The sequence below is a fragment of the Brachyistius frenatus genome, unplaced genomic scaffold (assembly GCF_029030835.1).
Source record: "Brachyistius frenatus isolate BFR_SWC_R1_liver_20210118 unplaced genomic scaffold, ASM2903083v1 Contig_6, whole genome shotgun sequence".
Lineage (NCBI taxonomy): Eukaryota > Metazoa > Chordata > Actinopteri > Embiotocidae > Brachyistius > Brachyistius frenatus.
This window is the reverse complement of record NW_027210605.1, coordinates 1,518,843-1,539,279: the sequence shown is the minus strand read 5'-3', so window position 1 is coordinate 1,539,279 and position 20,437 is coordinate 1,518,843. Positions and strand designations below refer to the sequence as shown.

At 41.2% G+C, this 20,437-nt stretch overlaps 1 protein-coding gene across 6 annotated transcripts in view; it reads left to right on the top strand.

Annotated features, from left to right (window-relative positions):
• Positions 1-1,411: 1,411 nt before the first annotated feature.
• tmcc1a (transmembrane and coiled-coil domain family 1a) overlaps positions 1,412-20,437 on the top strand; it is a 44,892-nt gene continuing 25,866 nt past the window's right edge. For 2 of the 6 annotated variants that reach the window (XM_069723897.1, XM_069723924.1), the window contains exons 1-4: positions 1,412-1,669; positions 2,429-2,510; positions 11,730-11,775; positions 12,113-13,046. In XM_069723897.1, coding sequence (XP_069579998.1) covers positions 12,387-13,046 — 660 coding nt within the window. In that variant the 5' untranslated portion in view covers positions 1,412-1,669; positions 2,429-2,510; positions 11,730-11,775; positions 12,113-12,386. Of the gene's footprint in view, positions 1,670-2,428; positions 2,511-11,729; positions 11,780-12,112; positions 13,047-15,018; positions 15,674-20,437 lie in introns of those variants that run through there. The other 4 variants (XM_069723922.1, XM_069723905.1, XM_069723914.1 and 1 more) reach the window with 4 other exon arrangements.

The following is a 20,437-nucleotide window of genomic DNA, read 5'->3' as shown; positions in this document are numbered from 1 at the left end:
TTTTGTGCATTTACTTATTCTGATGCAATTCCCTGTCTGGGAGTGGTCAGCTATTCTGTGAACTGAAGTTAGCGCAAATGAACAGTTTTTCACACCCCTGAATAAAAAAAACATGTACATTTCAATTTATGTAGTTTTGTTCTTCTAGTAAGGAATATTACAAATTGTACATTTGTATGTTGAGCTAATATAGTATCTTTTTTATACCTTTTACTAATTTCATGTGCTAAACTAACCCGAGATACAAACAAATACAAACAATCTGCCTCTGCTGTAAATCCTTGAGATGTTGTTTAATCAGATGCTATTTGGAAATTGTACCAAATGTGGCATTGTCAATAATGTCAGTTCAAAATGTAGGGGGAGCTAATTTAGGTAACGTTGGCCAATCAGCTATCATGGGATTGTTTATTGATATTTAACATTATAATTGGGTTAATATGTTTTTAGAAGGAAGGAAGAAAGAAAATAGGACAGAAGTAAGAGTGAAGAGACGGTCAGGGATTATTAAAGAAAAACAGAAAATGGTAGCACACCACCTGACATCCTCATGTTAAGGGCAGTAAGGCAAATTAAGTTTGAAAAGAAATATATCTCCAGGAGTTTGATATTAGCCTAACTACCGTACCCTGGCCTGATACTGAACACAGTTAACAGCAGATGAGATAAAAAAAAAAAAAAAAAAAAAAAAAAGAAAGACAGGCAGCTACCAGTGAAGCCTTGCCACGTCCCAGTGGTGACCCAGCCATGGTGCCGATTAGCACCATGTCACCCTTTCCCAGCGATACCGGTGCCAACCACCAACCAACTCCGATAATGAGACAATTTATGTGCGCTAGAAATTATTTTAATAATTAATTTAATTAATTTAATCAGAAGTTAATTTCTGACCCTGAGTCTGAATCAGATATGGTTCTGTTTGTTTGAGATTATTCTCTAGCTGTTTTAATTCAGAATTTATATTATTAAAAAAAATAATTCTTGAATTTGTGTTGGTCATCGGTTTATTTTTTGCAATATCTAGCGTGACAGTGTGATAACTTACCTACTGATGGGGCAAATTGACACAAGTGCACATTAGCAATTTGACTGCCTATAAGATTTTAAAAGTGTTGAATACAACAAAAAAAATATGCCAGACACTTGCCTCTTTCATTTGGTATGTCACGTATAACTTATATGATTTATGGATCCCAAAATGTATAAGAGAAAGTGAAAAGTGCGGCAACGAGCCCCGGCCTACCTAGGCCTCCATTTTTATACGGGCGAGTGAGTCCTCTTGCTACGACGCGATCTTTGGTTGTCCTCCCGCCGGGTTACGTCTTACGCCATGACGTCAAAACGGTTAGGGACGGCGGTCGGTGGGGTGGACGGACGTTACTCGGAGGAGGGGTGGTGTTGCTCGCCGAACAGTTCGCTATCACCCGTGTAAGTGTGAACTATCTGTTTTACTTCAGTGTTTTCTTGTAGTTTTACCGTCAGTTTGTGCGCGTGTTTGTGATGTGTGTCCGAGTCTCTTGTTAGAGTGTCGCTGGAGATATTTCATCGTATCGGCAGCTCTGTACAATGACACGCTAACGGGACTGTCAACCTGAGTCTGTTAACACACCGCTGCTGTTCACTGACAGCACTTGACTGACTGGCGCTGAACTAACGCGTTCACGAAATTGTAAGCTATTTTCAATGCGCTTTGCATAAATTCACAACATGCACGAAATGTAATCTATTTTTACTTTATTTGTAGGGGGCATAAAGTGCGTTATGTGTAAGACTTAACATTTTGTAACGGTTGCTGTCATTGGTTTCATCACGTAGTGTTTATATGTGCCCGTTTTGGTGAGGCGCTTTAATAGGAACATATCTGAAGTGTTAAATATTTTTTTTATGTACAACAGTTTTGTCTCGTTGCTTCAAGTAGGAAACGAACAACAAAACCACAGTTTTAGCTTTTGGCATCTTTAAATAGGATCACATCAATGTTTTCTTTTGCGGGTTGTAAAGCAGTTTAAAAAGCTGTGTGCAGGGTTTTATTTTAAGTTAATAAGTTACAACTTTTAATTTACTAAGGTGCTGTCAGGGTACAGGTTCTATTTTAAAGCTCAATGTGGTTTCATTTTATTCTCAACTGTCTAATGCATTGTGAAATATATTTCATGGTCTGATGAGGATAAATATCTGTAGCCTCATTACATCAGAAGTATTCTTCACAGAGGAGCATTTTGTCTGCAGCCTATTATTATCAGGAGACAGACAGAGACACACACACACACACACACACACACACACACACACACACACACACACACACACACACACACTCATGCACACCGAACAGGCGTACAAGTCAGGCAGGCGGATGCAGAGATGTGCCAAGGAAGCATTTAGAGGATTACAGTTTCCATCTCACTTTTTCTGTTCTTTGTTGAAGACCTGTGGGGCCTGATGTGGCAGGTTGTCATCCCCTCTGCAGTGAAGGAAGTCCACTCCAGCGTCATTATAATGGACTGAAGGTTTGTTTGCACCCACTTACTCTACTCATCCATTCTGATAGGTGTTTCTGTCTGTGTAGAGATGCAGAGGGTTGGAAGTATGACATGATGCAGCCTACTATCTGTTCAGCATAGTCTGCTAAGTGGTTGAGAGCTGGGCTGCCCCTTCAGGGCACTGCTAACGCAGCCATTCATGTCTCACTCGGATGGTCAGACCACCATGATGACGCGGCCCCCCTCCCTCTCCTCCTCCTCCTCCTCCTCCTCGTCCTCCTTCTTCTTCCTCTTCTTCTCCTCCTCCTCCTCCTCCTCCTCCTCCTCCTGCTGCACTCGCGTTGTCCTTCCCTGTTTGTAGCTGAGCTTAGATTTGAGAGACATTGTATGAGTGTAATGTTTTTGTATGCAAGATGCTTGCACAATACAACTCGGTGGCTCCTCTGATTATCACTCAGCTTTGTGTAACACTAGGACGTGGTGAAGATGTCCTTATACTAGATCAGATCACAAGATTAACACAGTGTGCTGTGTTCTCGTCTTGTTGTCACAGGGGTTGATTAATTGGCCCTGTGTACAGGAAGCATGCTTTATTTTTTTTTTTACAACAAAGCTGCTGGCGCAGGACCAAAAAGACGGCATGAAGTGGATTTTATTACATATGTTTAATTACCCCATTGAGATTACTGTTGTATGGCTTTTAGATATTTTGATAGCAAAAGAAGATTAAGGCTGTGTCAAAAAGGATTTCATGAAGATGTTGGTTTACTTGTGTATGACGTCATGTCATTCGTACTGGCTGCAATCGTTTGATCGTTTACTTTAAATATAACAAGGCACTGTTTATGTTCCAGTTTTGTCTTGATAACAGTGAAATCATTTAATGAAATAACTTCCTATCATGCATGATATATTCTTATGCATACAAGTATTACATCCAAAAGCACTGCTATCTCTTGTCAATGTCGCTTGTTTCTACAATCAGTTTAAAACTCATGCTGAATTTTTTTTTTTTTATGATAGCATTTATTTAAATATCTTATTTCTTCCGGTAGACCAAAATCATGCATACTAGATATAAATTTAGCCTCTATATTGTCTGTAGATTTGTCTGTCTGTACGGATGTGTCAGCCCTGTCACAGACTGGCCCTGTGTTCAAAGTTGTATCCAACATCTTTCCCTGTATATATGCCAACATATATCCCATGCAAAGGCTTCAGGCCCCTGAACTCCCAAATAAGACAAGTGGTATAGAAGATAGATCAATAGAGGCTTCATATGGTTTTACAGAACATAAAAAAATCCATTAAAAGAGCAATATGTACGATTTAAGTCCCTTCTTGTAATACCACGGTGTACTTTAAGAGACGGTAGTGAGTCACTGTAGCGTCTAGTCCCTCATTTCTATCTCAAAGTTTTGGTACTTTGATAATTGTTGTTGCCTTTTTTTGTAATAACTAATGATTGGAAAATTAGATTGTATGGACAAAAAAAAAAAAGCATTCGTTTAATCCGTTTTTATTATAGCTTGCTTATCTCCCTTTTTTGATGAGCTAATTGAGCTAGTCAAATATATTCTTACTGGTTTACATGAAAAAAAAAACCTAATGTAAACATATGAACACTTTTAGTAATGCTATACAATTAGCTGCCTTTTAAAGCTGTTTCAACATAGCCACTATTAGTATTAACAACTGTTTACTTTCCAGCCTAGAAAAGACATTGTGAGTTCAGCATATAAGTTTATTCCTTTGAGAGCTGTCTCCAGCAGTGGAACGCAACACCAATGTTAAATCTAGTTTTGCTTCTCTTTTGCCAAATGTTTCAGCCATCATTGTGTTTACTTCGCCATTCATTCTTATTCCTATTGTCGGACTCTATGCTACAGTGACTCACTAGGACTTCTTGAGGTGGAAGGTGGTATTACAACACAGGGCAGTCCCGGCAAGCTGGTTTGCATACTAACTTTAGTAGACATCTTTGTAACACAATACACGGGCTTCTCAAACATAATGTTTTTTTCTTCACATTCTGTGGATAATTTTAGTTGTTTTTTTTAACGCTCTAAACTAAAAATCTGACATATTGCACTTTTTACGTAAATATACTATTATGGGGCTTTTCTCAAGGTTTTGTTCTTCAGCGCAAAATGCTTGGTTTTTCCCTTTAGCTGCAGTTGAAAACAGGATGTGTTTTGCAGAGACAGAGACATACTCTAAAGACCTAAGTTCAGTTTTTGGCAGTGGGACAGTACCTCCAGCAGTCTGGGCCAGTGGAACGCTGGTGAGTGATCATGTCTTTGTTGCCCTAGTGTCCTTCTGGTTGATGAGGACCCCAGCATGGAAGTGTATAACAGGATTGCAGCAAACAGTTGTCTTTGTCATTGATTAATCTGCTGATTGTTTTATTTTTTGCTCAATTAATTGTTTTGTCTACAAAATATTGATAACTGTCCAATACCCTTTCCGAGAGCCAAAAATGACATCTTCATCTGTCTTGTTTCGTTGGACCAACAGTCTAGGTTCACATTAACATGAACCAACAACAAGCAGCACGTAGCTTCTTGTTTGCATCTTCAAGTTTCTTTGCCCTTCTTCCTAAACCGATGATGTAAAGATTATTACTTAGGATTCAGAAGGATTCAGATAATCCTTTTTTTTTTTTTTTTTTTTTTTCAGCCACATGACGTTCAAACAATTTCGGCATTGTTAGAACTTTGATTTGGCTTCATTGTCACAAGCGCATCAAGTCCAGCTGTGGCGAAAGACAAGGTGTTGTATGTCAGAAAGGAAATGCTCTTTTTCCCTTTTTCTCTCACGCACAGTCACTTTGCCTTTTTCACACCATCTTCTTCTTTCAGTAGGGGTTTCCTGTTTAAAAGCCCACAGGTTAGCAGAGGTGTCATAGCTTACTTTAGATGCCACAGACTGAAGTCATTATATCTATCCCTGCTGCTACCAGAAGTTCAGGTTAAAAAAAAAAAATCACGTACAATAAAAATGTTTGTCTGTACCATCTGTGCCATTAATGTCGTAACTGTGGACAGACTGGGTTTTATTCTCTACTGTAGGACAGACTCCCACATTTCCAGAGTGAAGGTGAAATTCCTTTGTAAAGGCTGTGGTTTCCAGTGGCAACGGGCTGCCAGCTTCCCTCTGATCCCTTCCTGTTTGAGGACAGAGGAAAAAAAGAGTCCGACCTCACAAGAGTTTTCACTTTAAAACAGGGCTAAGGTCCTTGTTTTAGTGTCAAAAGATGGGTTTTTAAATTTTTAAATCTGTCTTAAAAAAAATAGTGGGGTGCCCATATAAACATTGAAAAAGGTTTTGCTTGCTGTTCATAGTGAAGATGCCAATGTTAAAGTGACTGGGTACAAAATCCACAGTCCCCACCCAGTTTGTGCAAAAGTATATTTTCGCACAAAAAATGTACAGCCTTGAAGTTTTATCTGAAGCTTACATGAGGTTGTAGCGGTCTGAGTTTGACAAATCATGTGGTGTGGAAAAGTATTTTTAGTATTAATTAATTTCTCTCTTTGAGGGAAGTTTTGTACCAAAAAGGTTGTTACTTTGGAGGTGGACATCTGTGACCTTATATTAGCTCCAGGTAACATTTGAATACATTTCTGCATGAAAAGAGGACAGTACATTTTTATTTTGACCAAAATTGTGTTATATCCACATTGCCTTCTGAAAAAAATGGCACATTGTTATTCTCTTTGTTTCGGTTTGTTTAGATCTTCTGGTCTTTAGATGGTGAACTTTAGATGAGTTCATACTGAGGTTTGGAGGTCAAGAGAAATATTATCTCCATCAACTTCAATGTTCACCCAGAGTGTAGACTTGATATTTTTGACCCCACAGCCTCCATGCTCAGCCAGATATCACACCCAGAGTAAAAGCTTGAAGACCAAAGCTTGGATGTGCTGATCCTCACTAGTGGGCTTGAGGGGTGTCTGGTTTCCTGAACCCAGAGATGGGACGGAAGAGTTATTTAAATAGGTGACGATACGGACGATTTATATCTGACTGCGTAAAGTTGTTCTCACCTGCTGGCACCACAAAGAGTCAGGCGCACTCTGGCCTGATAACCTGGCAGGTGTCTCTCTTCAGTTGCACAAAGTGTGCACTGACCTGACACGCATTCCCCTTTTCCTATTACTTATGGCTGTGCGCCTTTAACACAATCTCTGGTATGAGATTTCAGCCGGTGTGTAGGTGGTTTCCAGCCTGTTGACAGTTGACGATGCCATGCCAGAGCTAGTGGAATATGAGATATGTTGGCCAAGTTGAAGGCCTAACTACTGTTAAGCACCCATCAGGTTAGTAAGTGAAAGCAACTTTAAATGTTTTATATACTGTGCTCATTCCTCTTCTTTTCCTTTTGGATCTTCGCTCATCGGAGCATCTGTTTTAATTGTAAACAGCAAGGAAATGAGATCTTCAGTACCCTCACTGGTTGGACACTTTCAATCTACAGTGTTGTTGCAGTTGTTTTCAACATGGACAAGTATCAGTGTCTATGTTGTAAATGATTTATTAGAGCACTCGCTGTGTTGTTGAGCACAGATACAAAGGTTTCCCTTAAACAAAAGCTCCTCAGTAACTTACAGCCTTGTCCAGCATAATTTTTAACATCCAGCCTGATGATGACTCACAGCCAGTCTTCAATTATGTTTCACGTCGCTGCCTCGCGTTCTAGATTTGTTCACCGGCCTACATCGCTATACAACCTGTATCTGTGATATTTACAGCAATGTACAACCATAAAAGATAACATAACACTTCGCCCGTTCTTTGCTGCTTTATATTCGTAGCCGCCCACCTCACAAAATGTCAGGTACTCTTAGATGACTCAGACTTTCTTCACACTCGGTATACCACCTGTTGTTTCTATCGTTCCCCTGGTGTGGGTATGTGTTTGAGTTTTTGTTATAAATTATCATTTTATTTTTTTTATTTCATATTAAAATATATTGGGAATAGAAATAGACTAGTCTTCTGTCGCCTAAGACATTAGATTTTATATAGATACTAGGTGTGAATCAGTTATCAGCAATAGTTTTCTTAACTTTTTGGAAAAAGTCTTGAGGTGTCATGGAGCAAACACAAATGTGTTTATTTGACCTCTGAATCATTCTTCTGGTGTGTTCCGTTCCTGGAAAGCTGAGCGCAACTTTGACATCAGGGACTCCCTGTGGGTTTTGTCTTGCACAACAGGGTGGTGTGCCTACCTCTTTCGGGGAACTACCTGCTGTACACCTCCTCATTCTGATACACTCCGCATTGAGCATCCGGGGGGAACCTGACACGGCCAGGCGAAACGCGCAGTAGACCGTTGGATGCCTTTGATCCAGTCTGGCCTCTTTCACTCCATCTGTAACCCTCTGTCTTTTTTCTTTCACCCACTCCCTCTCCCCGTCTGATACAAAGAGTCATGGCTCTTATCACACTTTGTGCAGTATGCTGAAGTCATCTCCTTCACTGTCACAGCTGACACTACTGTACTATTCTCTGCCTTACAGCCCCCCTCACACACACACACACACACACACACACACACACACACACACACACACACACACACACACACACACACACACACACACACACACACACACACACACACACACACACACACACACACAATAACGATTGTTCCTGTTTCCTGGCCATGCTGTCATTATGCAGCTGCTGAATGAGATATGGTCCAGTTTCCATTTGTCAAAGACAACAAACTCAAACACCGACACATGTATGCCCATTTCCGCACTATGCAATTCGTGCTATCTCTCTTTTTCTCGTTCTTTTTCTGTCTCTGTCTGACACAACCACGCACTCGCATTCGTGCATGCACTCAAACATCTCTGACAGAAAGCTCTGGCCTAATTCCCCTCTTATTGATGTGTGTCTGTCAGTGAAAGAGACGCAGCACAAAGAGCAGCGATGGGCCTGTGTGTGGCTCAGCGGGAACAAAGAGTGGTCTATTCCACGCCAGCTCGCAGACTCTTCTGGAAACACTGCATTGGCTTGTTTAAGCTATCGCCATATTTTTAGTTACCCAACTGTATGTTCAGCATTGAACAACAACATGGCTGCTTCAGAGTCGGAGAACACAGGCCAGATTGAACTCTGCTTTGGGTTGCTCATGCCCAGTTTGCCATTTTATACATCAAGAGTAGAATTAAATAGAACAAACAAGAAGAAACAGTGATTGGGATATTGTGCAGATAAACGGTAGAGAAACATTTGCATGCAAAGATTATCAGGCATTACCTTGTACTGATAGAAATATTTTCTCACATTCTTCTTAGTCGCAAATTGTCTGCTATATCGTTGGACTGTTTGAGCTGTAACCCTTCACAATTATCACAATCAGGTTGAATCCCCTTTTAAATAATCACCTTTAATTGTCGTCTTTGTTCAATGATCATAATGGACATGATTTTAGAACTCTTAGGGCCCATGGCTTTGTTAATCTAACCTTTCTGCCTGAATGAAGCTGCAGCTGTTTTCTATCTACAAAGCTAAAATGAACATTTCTAGGGAGTTGTGTACTTTATTGACAGACACTGCAACAGAGCTTGTTTAAGTGGAGCAGGGAAATTTAGAAAAAAAAAAGATTGTCTTTAACTATTTATTACGATATCTTTGTTGTATGAAGCTAAATTTTTGTATCGATCCATCTATCGAAATAATGTTTTATAAATGTGTGTTATCAGTTGTACCGAAGCTCTGCTGAGAAACTCCATCCCTACTGTTGTTGGCTAAAGACAGTGACAGCAGGACAACTGGCCTCTCAGTTGAATGAGGAAGAGTTATGGACAAGAATGTGTGTGTGTGTGTGTGTGTGTGTGTGTGTGTGTGTGTGTGTGTGTGTGTGTGTGTGTGTGTGTGTGTGTGTGTGTGTGTGTGTGTATGGGTGTGTATTTATTTATGTAAGGGATTGAGGGAGAGTGACAGTCCCAGAGAGGCTGTCGTCCATCTGGTCGTTCGTCATTTACCTTTGACAGCATTGTGAAACATGCTGACTCACATAGGCTGCTGACCGTGACGGTCACTGACACTGTTAATCACTGATAAACACGGATCTGCTTCTCTGGTGGACAGAGCTTACATAGACCAAAATACATCCTTTTGTTAATCCTGGGGCCTGTGTATGAAAAAGATGACCGTACTTAGGATTTCTTGCCCTTTCACATTATTAAAAAAATACTGCGTCATCACATTGTTGCCTCTCATAAAGCTACTTTGGATTGCTTTTCAGTATTACTTTCAAGCTAAGGGCAATACTCAGATTTTCCACAATGAAACAAAATCCTGATTGAGTCCCAGAAGAATACTGGATCGGACCTTGTTAGCTGTGCATTCTTTAACTGTCAGCGTAGCATAATGTCGTGAAATGAAGTAGTTTAGTTCAGAACATGTCATTCTTCAATGACATCTGGTGTGTTTTTTTGTTACATCATCATTTCATCAGGGTGGATCGCCAAGACGGGCTTGAACAGAACAAAGATGCATACACACAGCAAGTTTGACAATAAATTGTTGTCCTCTAAAGGCTCCTGAAATCGGATTTTGTTTGAATATAAAACCGCAGGCAATCAAGAACACATTCAATTCAGCGTTGGGATCAGCTTGGGGATGAAGGAGGGGATTTACTCACACAGAGGGAGGGATGGGCACCAAGGGCGGGACAGGACTTCGGGTTCAGCTTCAGCTTCAGCTTCACGACAGGATTAATTTAGGTTTACCCGTCCACTAAGCAGCACAATGCGTCATCATAATGAATCACACTTCGCTGTTACTTAATGTGTCTGCATTTGATTATGTTGCATACGGATGCATGACTGGTCTCCTATGAGGAGCTGAGAAAGCAAATGTCACTAGAATCATATCATATACCTCGGTTATCTGGAAACACGAGTCTCTTTATTTATTTCCACAATTAAAATCACAAAACAGCGACTTCATTATACCAAGTTGTGTCTTTTTAAGGCATCTTATGAAGAAACTAAAAAAAAAACTTTGCATATGTTCTATAAATAAGCAGAGTTCTTTCATAGTTTATTTTGAGAGTTTCTTTATGAAGTATTTGCAGCAGGATACTAATGTCAAAAAATGATTAAAATATATAGAGTTTTGTGCCTAATTATAATCTGTCAATACCAAATTGAAGCCGTGTTATTGTCATGAATGAAAGGCAGCGTTAACAGAACAGTATCTTTACAGCCACAGGCAGCATCCAGCTAGCAGGTGACTAACAGTGAACCTGTTCAACACCTGCTCTCTCTCTCGCGTTCTGGCAACAGTTGCATTTAACTGATCGGTGCCACCATGTTAACGCGCAGCCTCTGAATTCAGCACATCAGTATATGCTGGCTGAACAGAAAAGATTAGACTGTTAGATCATCTTGTACAGAAAGTAAAAGCTGCTGTGCCACTGTGTTTATGTGCATGAATGTGCCTTTTCTCAACAGTGATAGTGGGACTATTGCAGAAAAATCCTGTTACCTGCAAGTAGCTTAATGCTCGTTCCATTTCTGTGTGTTGTAACATGTGTATGTCTTTGAGTGTGTGCGTGCCTGTCTGTTCAACTTTATGTTATTATTCATGACCTGACACTGCACCTGAAGGAATATAGTTTGAGTATGTAACTGTCCCTTCTCAGGGCTCTGAATGTTCCTCCTTTGCTTGTTTTGCTGCCCTCAACGGGACCAGCTATGGATGCCGCAGGGAGGCTCGGACTGACTGTCTGTCTGTGGGTCCATCTATGAGGTGATCCCGGTTCCACCAATAAGGTTGCTTCTTGAGCATGACGGCTTCTATTTTATCAGGTGTCTACTCTGCTGGTTTTGTCACTTAAAATCAGCCAGGCAGTGTGTGAGCCTGCAGGATCATGCTCTCTGTGTTAGTGGCACTACACTGTTGGTTCTTTCTACCGTGGAAACCTTTGTCTCTTGATACTGCCGCAGGATATGGAGAGGATGCCTTTGGGGATAATAAAAGAGCTCCTCAGGGAACACAACACACATGTAAACAAACACAGTTGTTCTGCACAATGTCATGCATGTTCTGTACAATATGCTCTGCATCTTCACAGTTGAAATTGCTTATTGATTAGAATGAGATAGTGCTTGAGTACCATGAGGTCAGTGACAGCAGTGATGATTAGGGTTTTGAATCTTAAGAATGATTCTGTTTTTCATTCTTTGGTTTTCCTCCATCTGTCCATCTCCCTCGCAGGTAATCCAGAAGAGTGATTCGCACTAGGATGACAGTTGGACTGATGGTAGGTGGGTTTTTCTTCTGATGTGAGTCATTACCTTTTTTCTCAAACGCTTCTTCGCGTCTTTTTTTGTGTTCCTCCCTCTTCAAGCTGTTTATATCCTTGGCCTGCTCTTACCCACTTTGGAATTCATTTATGCTTCTTTGTGTGATATTTGTCTCATACCAGCGTAGCTGGATCCAGCTTGTTTTCCTTTATTACTTGTATTAGATAAAAAAAAAAAAAAAAACACATTGCCATGCTTTAAATGCAAATGGTCACAAGTGGAAGTGAACATTTTCACTGGATCTAGGTAACATTCCAGCCTCTCACAATCCCATCTCCTCTCTCTCTGTGTTAGACCAGCATGGCTACTTGTTCCTGAATCAGAGATGCATGCTCCCTCTTTGGATCCACCACTCTCACCGCCAATGAGCCGACCCAACCCTCCATCAGACAGTCCCATCTCCACTTCCACTGTCCTCTACTGTCCTCTGCTGTTTTCTTGTCCTCTCTCCCGCTGTCGGTGACCTAGTCTGACTCTCTGCATGCCTGACAGATAGAGTGGGAAGGGTTAGCAGACTATTTAATTGGACAGTTCCTCCCTGCTATTCGTTACGGGGCAGCGAGACTATATGCAGCAGGGGAATGAAAGTCAGAGGGAGCCACAGGGGGTGGGCCCCAACTCATGTCCCGGAGTTAGAGGAATGGCACGGTGTTCACAAGGCCCAGGGTTGAAGTGGGGCTCATCCCACTCAGAGCACCCTTCCTTCAGTAAGATGAGCCAAAACGCCAGGGAGAGCATGGGGGTTCTTGGCCAGGGCCTGAAACAGCTGTTCCAGCAGCAGCGTAAACGCCTCTCCGTCTCTCGCTCCACCATCACCTCCTCATCTTCCTCCTCATCTTCTTCTGTGGTGTCAGCAGGTGGCACATCGCACCCCGGCCCTGAGGATGCCTCGGGGTGCTGCTGTCCAAACTCTGACCACCTCTGTGCTCCTGTGGTTCCTTCTGCAGCTGGCCAGGGCCAAGCTGCTGCAGGCATGATGAGGCGTGGGACCAGCCTGCAGAGCCGGCGCAGTAAGGGGTCCGGGTCTGGCAGCGGAGACCGCGATCCTCTTCTTAGAGGTAGCCCTCAGATCCCACACCGCCGCAACACCCACGATCCACAGCAGCATGTCAGCCGCCCACGTTCCTCCTCCACCACTGACACCACACCCAGCAGCCCTGCCCCTGGATACACCGGCGTCGATGTGGTGCTGTCATCAGGTTACCAGTCTACCGAGGAGACGGACAGGGTAAGTGACAGCAGCCATTAATCATTATCAGTACACAGGTTGATGGATGTGTCTGTTTTCCCCTTTTACTGGTGTCAGGAGTTCTTTGTCAATGAACTGTCAATCAAAAGATGAAGTTCACTTTGCTGCTGATGTAAACTTCCCTGCTGTTTCAGCTGTGATCGCAAGGAAAGGCCTTCTGTCTGTCATTCTTGCGTTTGAGTTTTGCCCACTGCTGATTGTTCAAGGAAAATGTGTTTTTTTTTTTTTTTTTTTTTACAGCATTAATCAAAACAACAATGAGGTGCCTAAATAAGAATAACTACAAGTTTTGGTTTCCATAATCATTTCTCCTGATAATACTGGCCATTAAGAGATATTTTTTCTAACAAACTGGTAACTGGTATTTTAAGAGTTGAAAAGTCCTTTGCTTGGTCGGTGGCTTTATGGACACCTTTCCTTTTTACTACTTTTATAAGACATCAAAACTATGAAATAATACCTAAATTTGTGCCGACTGTTTAGCGTAGTGACGGCTTTGCTCTCCTTTGGAGAAATCTTAACCAGACTCATGAGGTAGTCACCTGGAATGTTTTTTTTTCTTGCCTTCTTAATGCCTTTGAGTCCATCAATTGTGGTGTGCTGAGGTAGTGTTGGTCTACACAGCAAAGAACCCCTCAACCACAGTAAGTAAAGAGAAACAACAGTCCCATCCCTACTTCAAGAGTCAGTCTGGAAAAAGTCAATTTTGAAAGTTTCCTCAAGCCAAGTTATGCTATATTTGCAATGTTGTTTCTTAAACTTAACCAGAAGTTCCCAGTTTTAACCATCAGTTGGTTCTGTCTGCCACCAGAGGTCACTGTCAGATCAGCTAACCTGCTGTGAGCAGCACTGGGCTTGGTTCATGTGGAGGTGGTGTTTGCATTGGTGACCTCATGTTTGTTTTAGACTACACTCATGTTTGGGTTAATAAAATAAGTCGTGCCAAGGAAGTATCAGATGGAATGCTATCAATCCAGTGGTGGGTAGTAAATCAGGACAAGTGTGCATTGATATCCACATTAAGTGTCAGCTATTTTAAAAATAGCCTCCCCCTTTCTTCATCTGTGAAACCCAGTATCCTTCAGTCGTGTGTGAGTGACCTCACCTGGGATGACAGAGCAGGGCTGAGAGCCAGACATCTGTGCTCCATTAGTCTTGCTGCTGTGAATGATGACCATCAACCTTTCTGAGGTCTGCTGCCCCGCTCTTGGCAGAGATTTTAACCTGTCATTCATCTCTAGCTAACATCACAGCCTTGTCTCCGCATAACAACACAGCAATGTCATTGAGGTTATCCAAGCAGTCGCTGTGGTTACCCTGAAACTTGCAGCAAGCTGCCTATAACTACGCCCTGCTATGGTTGCCTTAGTAACAGCGTGGTTGACCTTGGAAATGTGTGACATCATGCTGTGAGTGGAGGTTGAGGGTTGCAGAGCTTGTTTGAATTAGTGGATCAGGAATGATAAATGTACAGTGTGAATGATCAATTCACTTCACTGATCGTCACCTATCCTTTCTTTCTTTCTTTCTTTCTTTCTTTCTTTCTTTCTTTCTTTCTTTCTTTCTTTCTTTCTTTCTTTCTTTCTTTCTTTCTTTCTTTCTTTCTTTCTTTCTTTCTTTCTTTCTTTCTTTCTTTCTTTCTTTCTTTCTTTCTTTCTTTCTTTCTTTCTTTCTTTCTTTCTTTCTTTCTTTCCTTACTTCCCTACTTCCTTATTTCCTTCCTCCCCCAACATCTCTCTCGTGTGATCCTCTAGCCCCTCTCTGTTCCTCTCTCTTTTCCCTCCCCGTCCCCCTCCTCTCTCCCTGGAGAGAGTTGATACAGACAGTCAGCTGGTCCCTCCTCCTCTCCATCTCTACCAACACCTCCTCCTCACCCCACCCTTCGGCTCACTGACAGGAAGCAGGAGGCAACCTTGCCTCGTCCTAGATGAGTGGGAGCTAAGCGAGAGCTGTGTGTGTGAATGTGTTATCAGTTCTGTGTTCAGAAGAGGATGTGGAGGGGTGTGTGTATGTGTAAATGTAAGACCTCCTTTTTTTGTTTCTTTGTTCCAAATACTGTGCGTGGTGTGTTGTAAAAATAATTTGTGCATTGACAGCCATGTGGTTTGTGCATCTTGTGTGAGTAACTGTATCTGTGACAGAAAGAAAAAACTCAGGGGATCACTGTGAATATGAGTAGAGGGCAACACAGCTGAGCTGTCTTCATCTCTTCGTGCTCTACCTTCCCTTTTTCATCTCCCTCTTTTTTCCCCTCTCTCTCTCCTCACTTGTGTTTGCATAGTAGACGAAAGTGTGGACTAGAAATGTGTGTGCACATGGATGTTTGGAGAGGAGGGTAGCGTGTGTGCCTTCAGTGTGTGTGTGTGTGTGTGTGTGTGTGTGTGTGTGTGTGTGTGTGTGTGTGTGTGTGTGTGTGTGTGTGTGTGTGTGTGTGTGTGTGTGTATGTGTGTATGTGTGTGTGTGTGTGGAGGGTACTATGTGAGGCAGTGTGCACTTTGGAGGGGTATCAGCACAGAGGAGTAGAACAAGGGGATCCAGCTGTGGGTCCGTCACTCAGTCAGTCAGGATGGTGCAGCGCTTCAGTCTTCGTAGACAGTACTCCAAGGTAAGCTTTGAACACACAGGCTTGTTTAGTGATTAAAACCATATCTGTGTCTTCTCATCTCCATGCTGCAGCTCCATTCACTGCTTTTTGCTGCCAGCAAAGTCTTTTCTTATCTTTATAATGCTTGTGTGAAGATCTTGCATTTATTTTTCCCACCTCTCTTCTTTGTTTCTGTCCTAAGAGTTGGTGTTTTGGCGTTTTGATCAGAACTTTGGGTACGTTTGATCAGAACCGTAGTCAAAATGGTAAAAATGTACGCTGTTAGCATGTGTAGAAAAAGTGCAAATTCCGGCGGGTTCAAAACTAAAAAAAAAACATTGTTTGCACGTTTCTTGGAGACCAGCAGCTGTTTTTTCTTTTGAAAGCAGAGACTTTTCTTTTGAGTGAAAGTATGATCAATACAGTAAGTAGGCGGTCTGTGTTTGCACTTTATCTCAGCCCGTGTTAAACAGTAACTCATGCTTTAACAATAAAAGTGACTGTGTATAAGGTCGATTGGAGCCATCACCAAGGGATGTTAAACATGATGTTTGATTATTGCTGATTAGGGAGCATTTATGACTCGCTTACAATAACAGCCTGCTTGACGATGCTTTACAATTGTCCACGGGTTTGATATATCTATCCCCTGGTGGTAGTGCTGTTAAAAAGCGTGAAAGCTTGTGTTGAAATTCAGCATTAGTTCTGTTTGGAGCCTGCTGTTCTGCAGCTGATGCTCAGCCTGTGTGATTAATTATAATTAGCTGCTGATTAATTGATTGACTGACTACACCCACTTCTACCTCAATGCGAGGGTGCTGGTTGTTCATAAGCCTGTAGGCATCAACATGTACATCCATAAACACACTGGGCAGACAGATGGGCAGTTTCAGACAGGAAGGCCAGAACCACACAGAAAGAGTGATATAGTCTGATCTAGCCTTTTCTCTCTTTTTAGAGGGATGGAGAGATGAAATGAGAATAAAATGAGATAGAGGATGTGAAGAGGTGAGATGTGTAAAATGTTTAGTGTCCGGAATGGGAATTCTGACTTGTTTAGGACAAGAGATGGTGAGTTACAGGGTAACAGGCTCTGCTGGTATATGAGCTACTGAGTTGAGATGAAACACAAGCCAAGCCTTCAGGCTACTTTTCTCACAACAAGATTTTTATGTCTGAGAGACTGATGCACTGTTTGTTTGAGATCATAACCTCCTCCAGGGCCTGTCTGCAAATCTTCACGAGCCTTTTCCCCTCCAGTAGTAAAATGTTTTGAAATATTGGAAAGGAAGGGGGTTGGGTAGGTGACCTCTTCTCTTTCCCTCAAGCCATCTCTCCACATGCCCACCTGTCTTCCTGCTCATCCTTTGTGTTCTATTGTCTATCACTGTATTTTGGTTTCCATAGCAATGACAACATGTCATGTTGGCAGAATTTCTACCAAGCTCAAAATAAAATACCTCAAAGCTAAACAGTTTTTTTCACATTTAAAACAGAAAACACTCAAATGTGGTTTGATATGAAATGTCTGCATTTTTAAAGGAATTATTTTGTAAGTCCTTTAATATTTTATCTAATTTGAGCTCAATAGCTTATACAGCTAAATATAGTGTCAAATTTCAATGTTGAACAAATCCAGTTCAGTAACCTTTGTTTTATTAGAACTTCTTCAAAATAACTGATTACATTGAATGAAAAAAAAAACCAAGCTAGACTTTTGAACCACATTTTATCTATAAACTGAGTTAGTTCTGTTTTGCATTTGCTTTTAATATAATACAAAAGCTTTCATTACAGATGGTAATATCATTTTAACAATTTAAATTGAAAGTTAAATCTGGAACGTGTCAGAGAATTTCTGAATATCTTAGTATTTGCTTCCCTATTGCTTTAAAAAAAAAAAAAAAAAGCAGCACACAAGCTGCATAGACTTCACAATTTTATAAAAAACATATAACCCATGTTATTGAAGCATGATCTGACAATGATCCAAAGAGCTTCTTGTTAGGTCAGTAAGGCTTGGCTTTCTCGGGCATCATGTGGCCCCATAAATGTTCAGTGGGGTTAATGTGATGTAACCGTGGAAGGAAGTCCATTAAATTCAGCCTTCAATGTTCTTCTTTGATTTTCAAGTAGTTATTGCAAAGCCTTGAGGTGTGTTTGGGGTATTATCCTGCTGCAGTATGAATCCTTATCCACAATGATGCAAACCAGATTGGTGGAGCACGTGTGTTTGAAGAATGAAGGGCTCCTTCTTCATGGTCTGGGTGTAGTTGATTCTGTGTCCAACTCCAAGGCTGAAAAACACCCCCAGACTAGAATATTCCCACCACCATGTTTCCCTGTGGGTTTGATACACTGCAGTATCATTCTCTTCCCTCAGATTCATCAGGAAATATCACTTTTCTTTTCCAGTCATCCACTGTGAAATGGTGGTTTGTCTTTGGCCTTGTTTCCCTTCCTGAGAAGTGGTTTAGAGACCTTTACTCATTCTCTACTTGACAGCCTTCTTTTGAAAGGACTCTCGTTGACTGGAGACTTGTTTTCTTTATTTTGTAAATCTGTGTCTGTGATGAAGTTTTTCTTCTTTCTCAGTGAGCGAAGCTTGATGTTTTGATCTTCTGACAGTGTGGTCACTTTTTGGTCTGGCTGATATTACTGTGAATACAACTGATCCTGTTTCCACAAAGCATTTTAGAGTGCCATGCGCTGCCCCCTTTGAAACAATCCATGATTTGATGCTAAGAAAGCCCCTCTTTGCTTACGATAACAATCAGACACTTTCTGGTCTTCATGCCATGATCCCCACTATCACAATGCTATGTAGAGATACTGTTCTACTGGAATCCTCCTGAGGCACAGCTACAGGTGAATGATGACTATAATAGAATATGAAACAATGATATAATGTCTATTTAATATAAACATAGATGCCCTGATCATATCAGGATATCGAGCAGGCCACTACAGAGCAGCCATTGTGGTTGTGTTTACACTGAGGTTGCTCCTTCAGTGCCTCTTGATAGTTTCATGGCACTGAAGTCTGACTTTGTAGGGAATCACCAGCAAACTGTATACAACATAACAACCCATGAGTGTTGTTGCTTCCACAAAAGTTGAAAAAAGAGAGTAAAAATGATATTTCTTATGTCTCCTTTAAAAATAAAATTAAAAAAAACAACAACTTTAAAATGTCCTACAAGAAAATGTAGGAAGGATTAAATAAACTAATTTCAATTGTGAAATGTTCTGTAGAGAAGGACCCGCTCTAAATGTGAAGGGTTCATTCTAAGATAAAGCACAATTGTATAAAATATAGAAAAAAGCGTAAAGCTGAACAAGCTAATATTTGTAATTTTAAAATCTGTCCTCATTACCAGTTATCAAAAATGTTTCATAATATAAAAGAAAAAAAAAAAAGGCCCGTTCTGTCCCTGCTAGTTTACCATCCTCATCAATGCGCTATCATCATCTCTTGCCTCCTCAGGCTGTGTGTTGATGAAAGCATTTGTGACCTTTGCAGCAGGACACCACAGCTCGTCTTGGAATTATTTTAGTGACATTGAGCTTTTTAAAAAATCTGCAAATGACAAGCATGAGGTGTTTCTCTGTCACATTCACTTCGATGCAATCAGGACTGCAGATGCATATGATAACTATCAAGTCTCATCAATCCACAGCAGATGCCCTCTAGTCACAGAAACACAGAGTCACAGAAACACACAGTCAAACCCGTGTAAAATCAAACAACTGAGTTTCAATTGACTTTCAGCAAAGAGAGAGGAAAGAGAGCTGTGGGGATGATGAAGCATGTGCTCTCAGTCCACACTGGAGGTGATGTCATCCCAGTGTGTTTGCTAACTACCAGCCCATAGCAAATGTTTTTTCGGGCATGGTGTGTGTGTGTGTGTGTGTGTGTGTGTGTGTGTGTGTGTGTGTGTGTGTGTGTGTGTGTGTGTGTGTGTGTGTGTGTGTGTGTGTGTGTGTGTGTGTGTGTGTGTGTGTGTGTGTGTGTGTGTGTGTGTGTGTGTTTGTGTGCGCTACTTTCAGTGCACCATCATGACTCTCTGTGGTTCAGAGTTGGTGACATTAACTGAGACCTAACAGCAGTGTTACAGTCACAGATCTGTAGCTTATCATTTGTCTTTAGGAAAAAGAACTTAGTCATTTTTCATTGCTGTCTTTTCTTACTCATCTTCACTCTCTCATCTCATACAAACAAACTACTCTCTACTACTACTTTTTTTTTTTCGTCTTTTTCTTGACAAGTGTAGATATTCCTTTGCCTTCTTTTCTCCTACGAGCAGTGAGTCCACTAAACCAACAGTAGTCGCTTTGAATTCTATATTGTGGGAGTCTGTGTGGCAGGCCAACAGTCATCGATCACCAAAGCAAACACCAGTATTGACTGTGAAATTAATATAATGGATGTCCTGTTCTGGTCCCTTATCCAACTCTGTTATCAGCTATCCTTACCGGTGTTTCAAATGGATTGTGTGTCTGTGTTTGTATTTGATGTGTTTGTTCAGATGGGTGTCAATTTAAGTAAGGGTCATTACAAGGCACCAGAACAGCCTCAGTGCTCTACTGGGGAAATAAATACCATCTCTCTGAACAAGCATCTAAATCTGCTACACTATTTATTTGATCTATGTGCTTTACTTCTTTAGCAGTCTTTCTTACTTTAAGCTCCCCTCCAATATAAACTATATTTATCTTTTTTTTTTTTTTTTTTTTTTTAACAGTTAAATGTTTTCCCCTTACTTTGTTGAATGAAACAAGTAC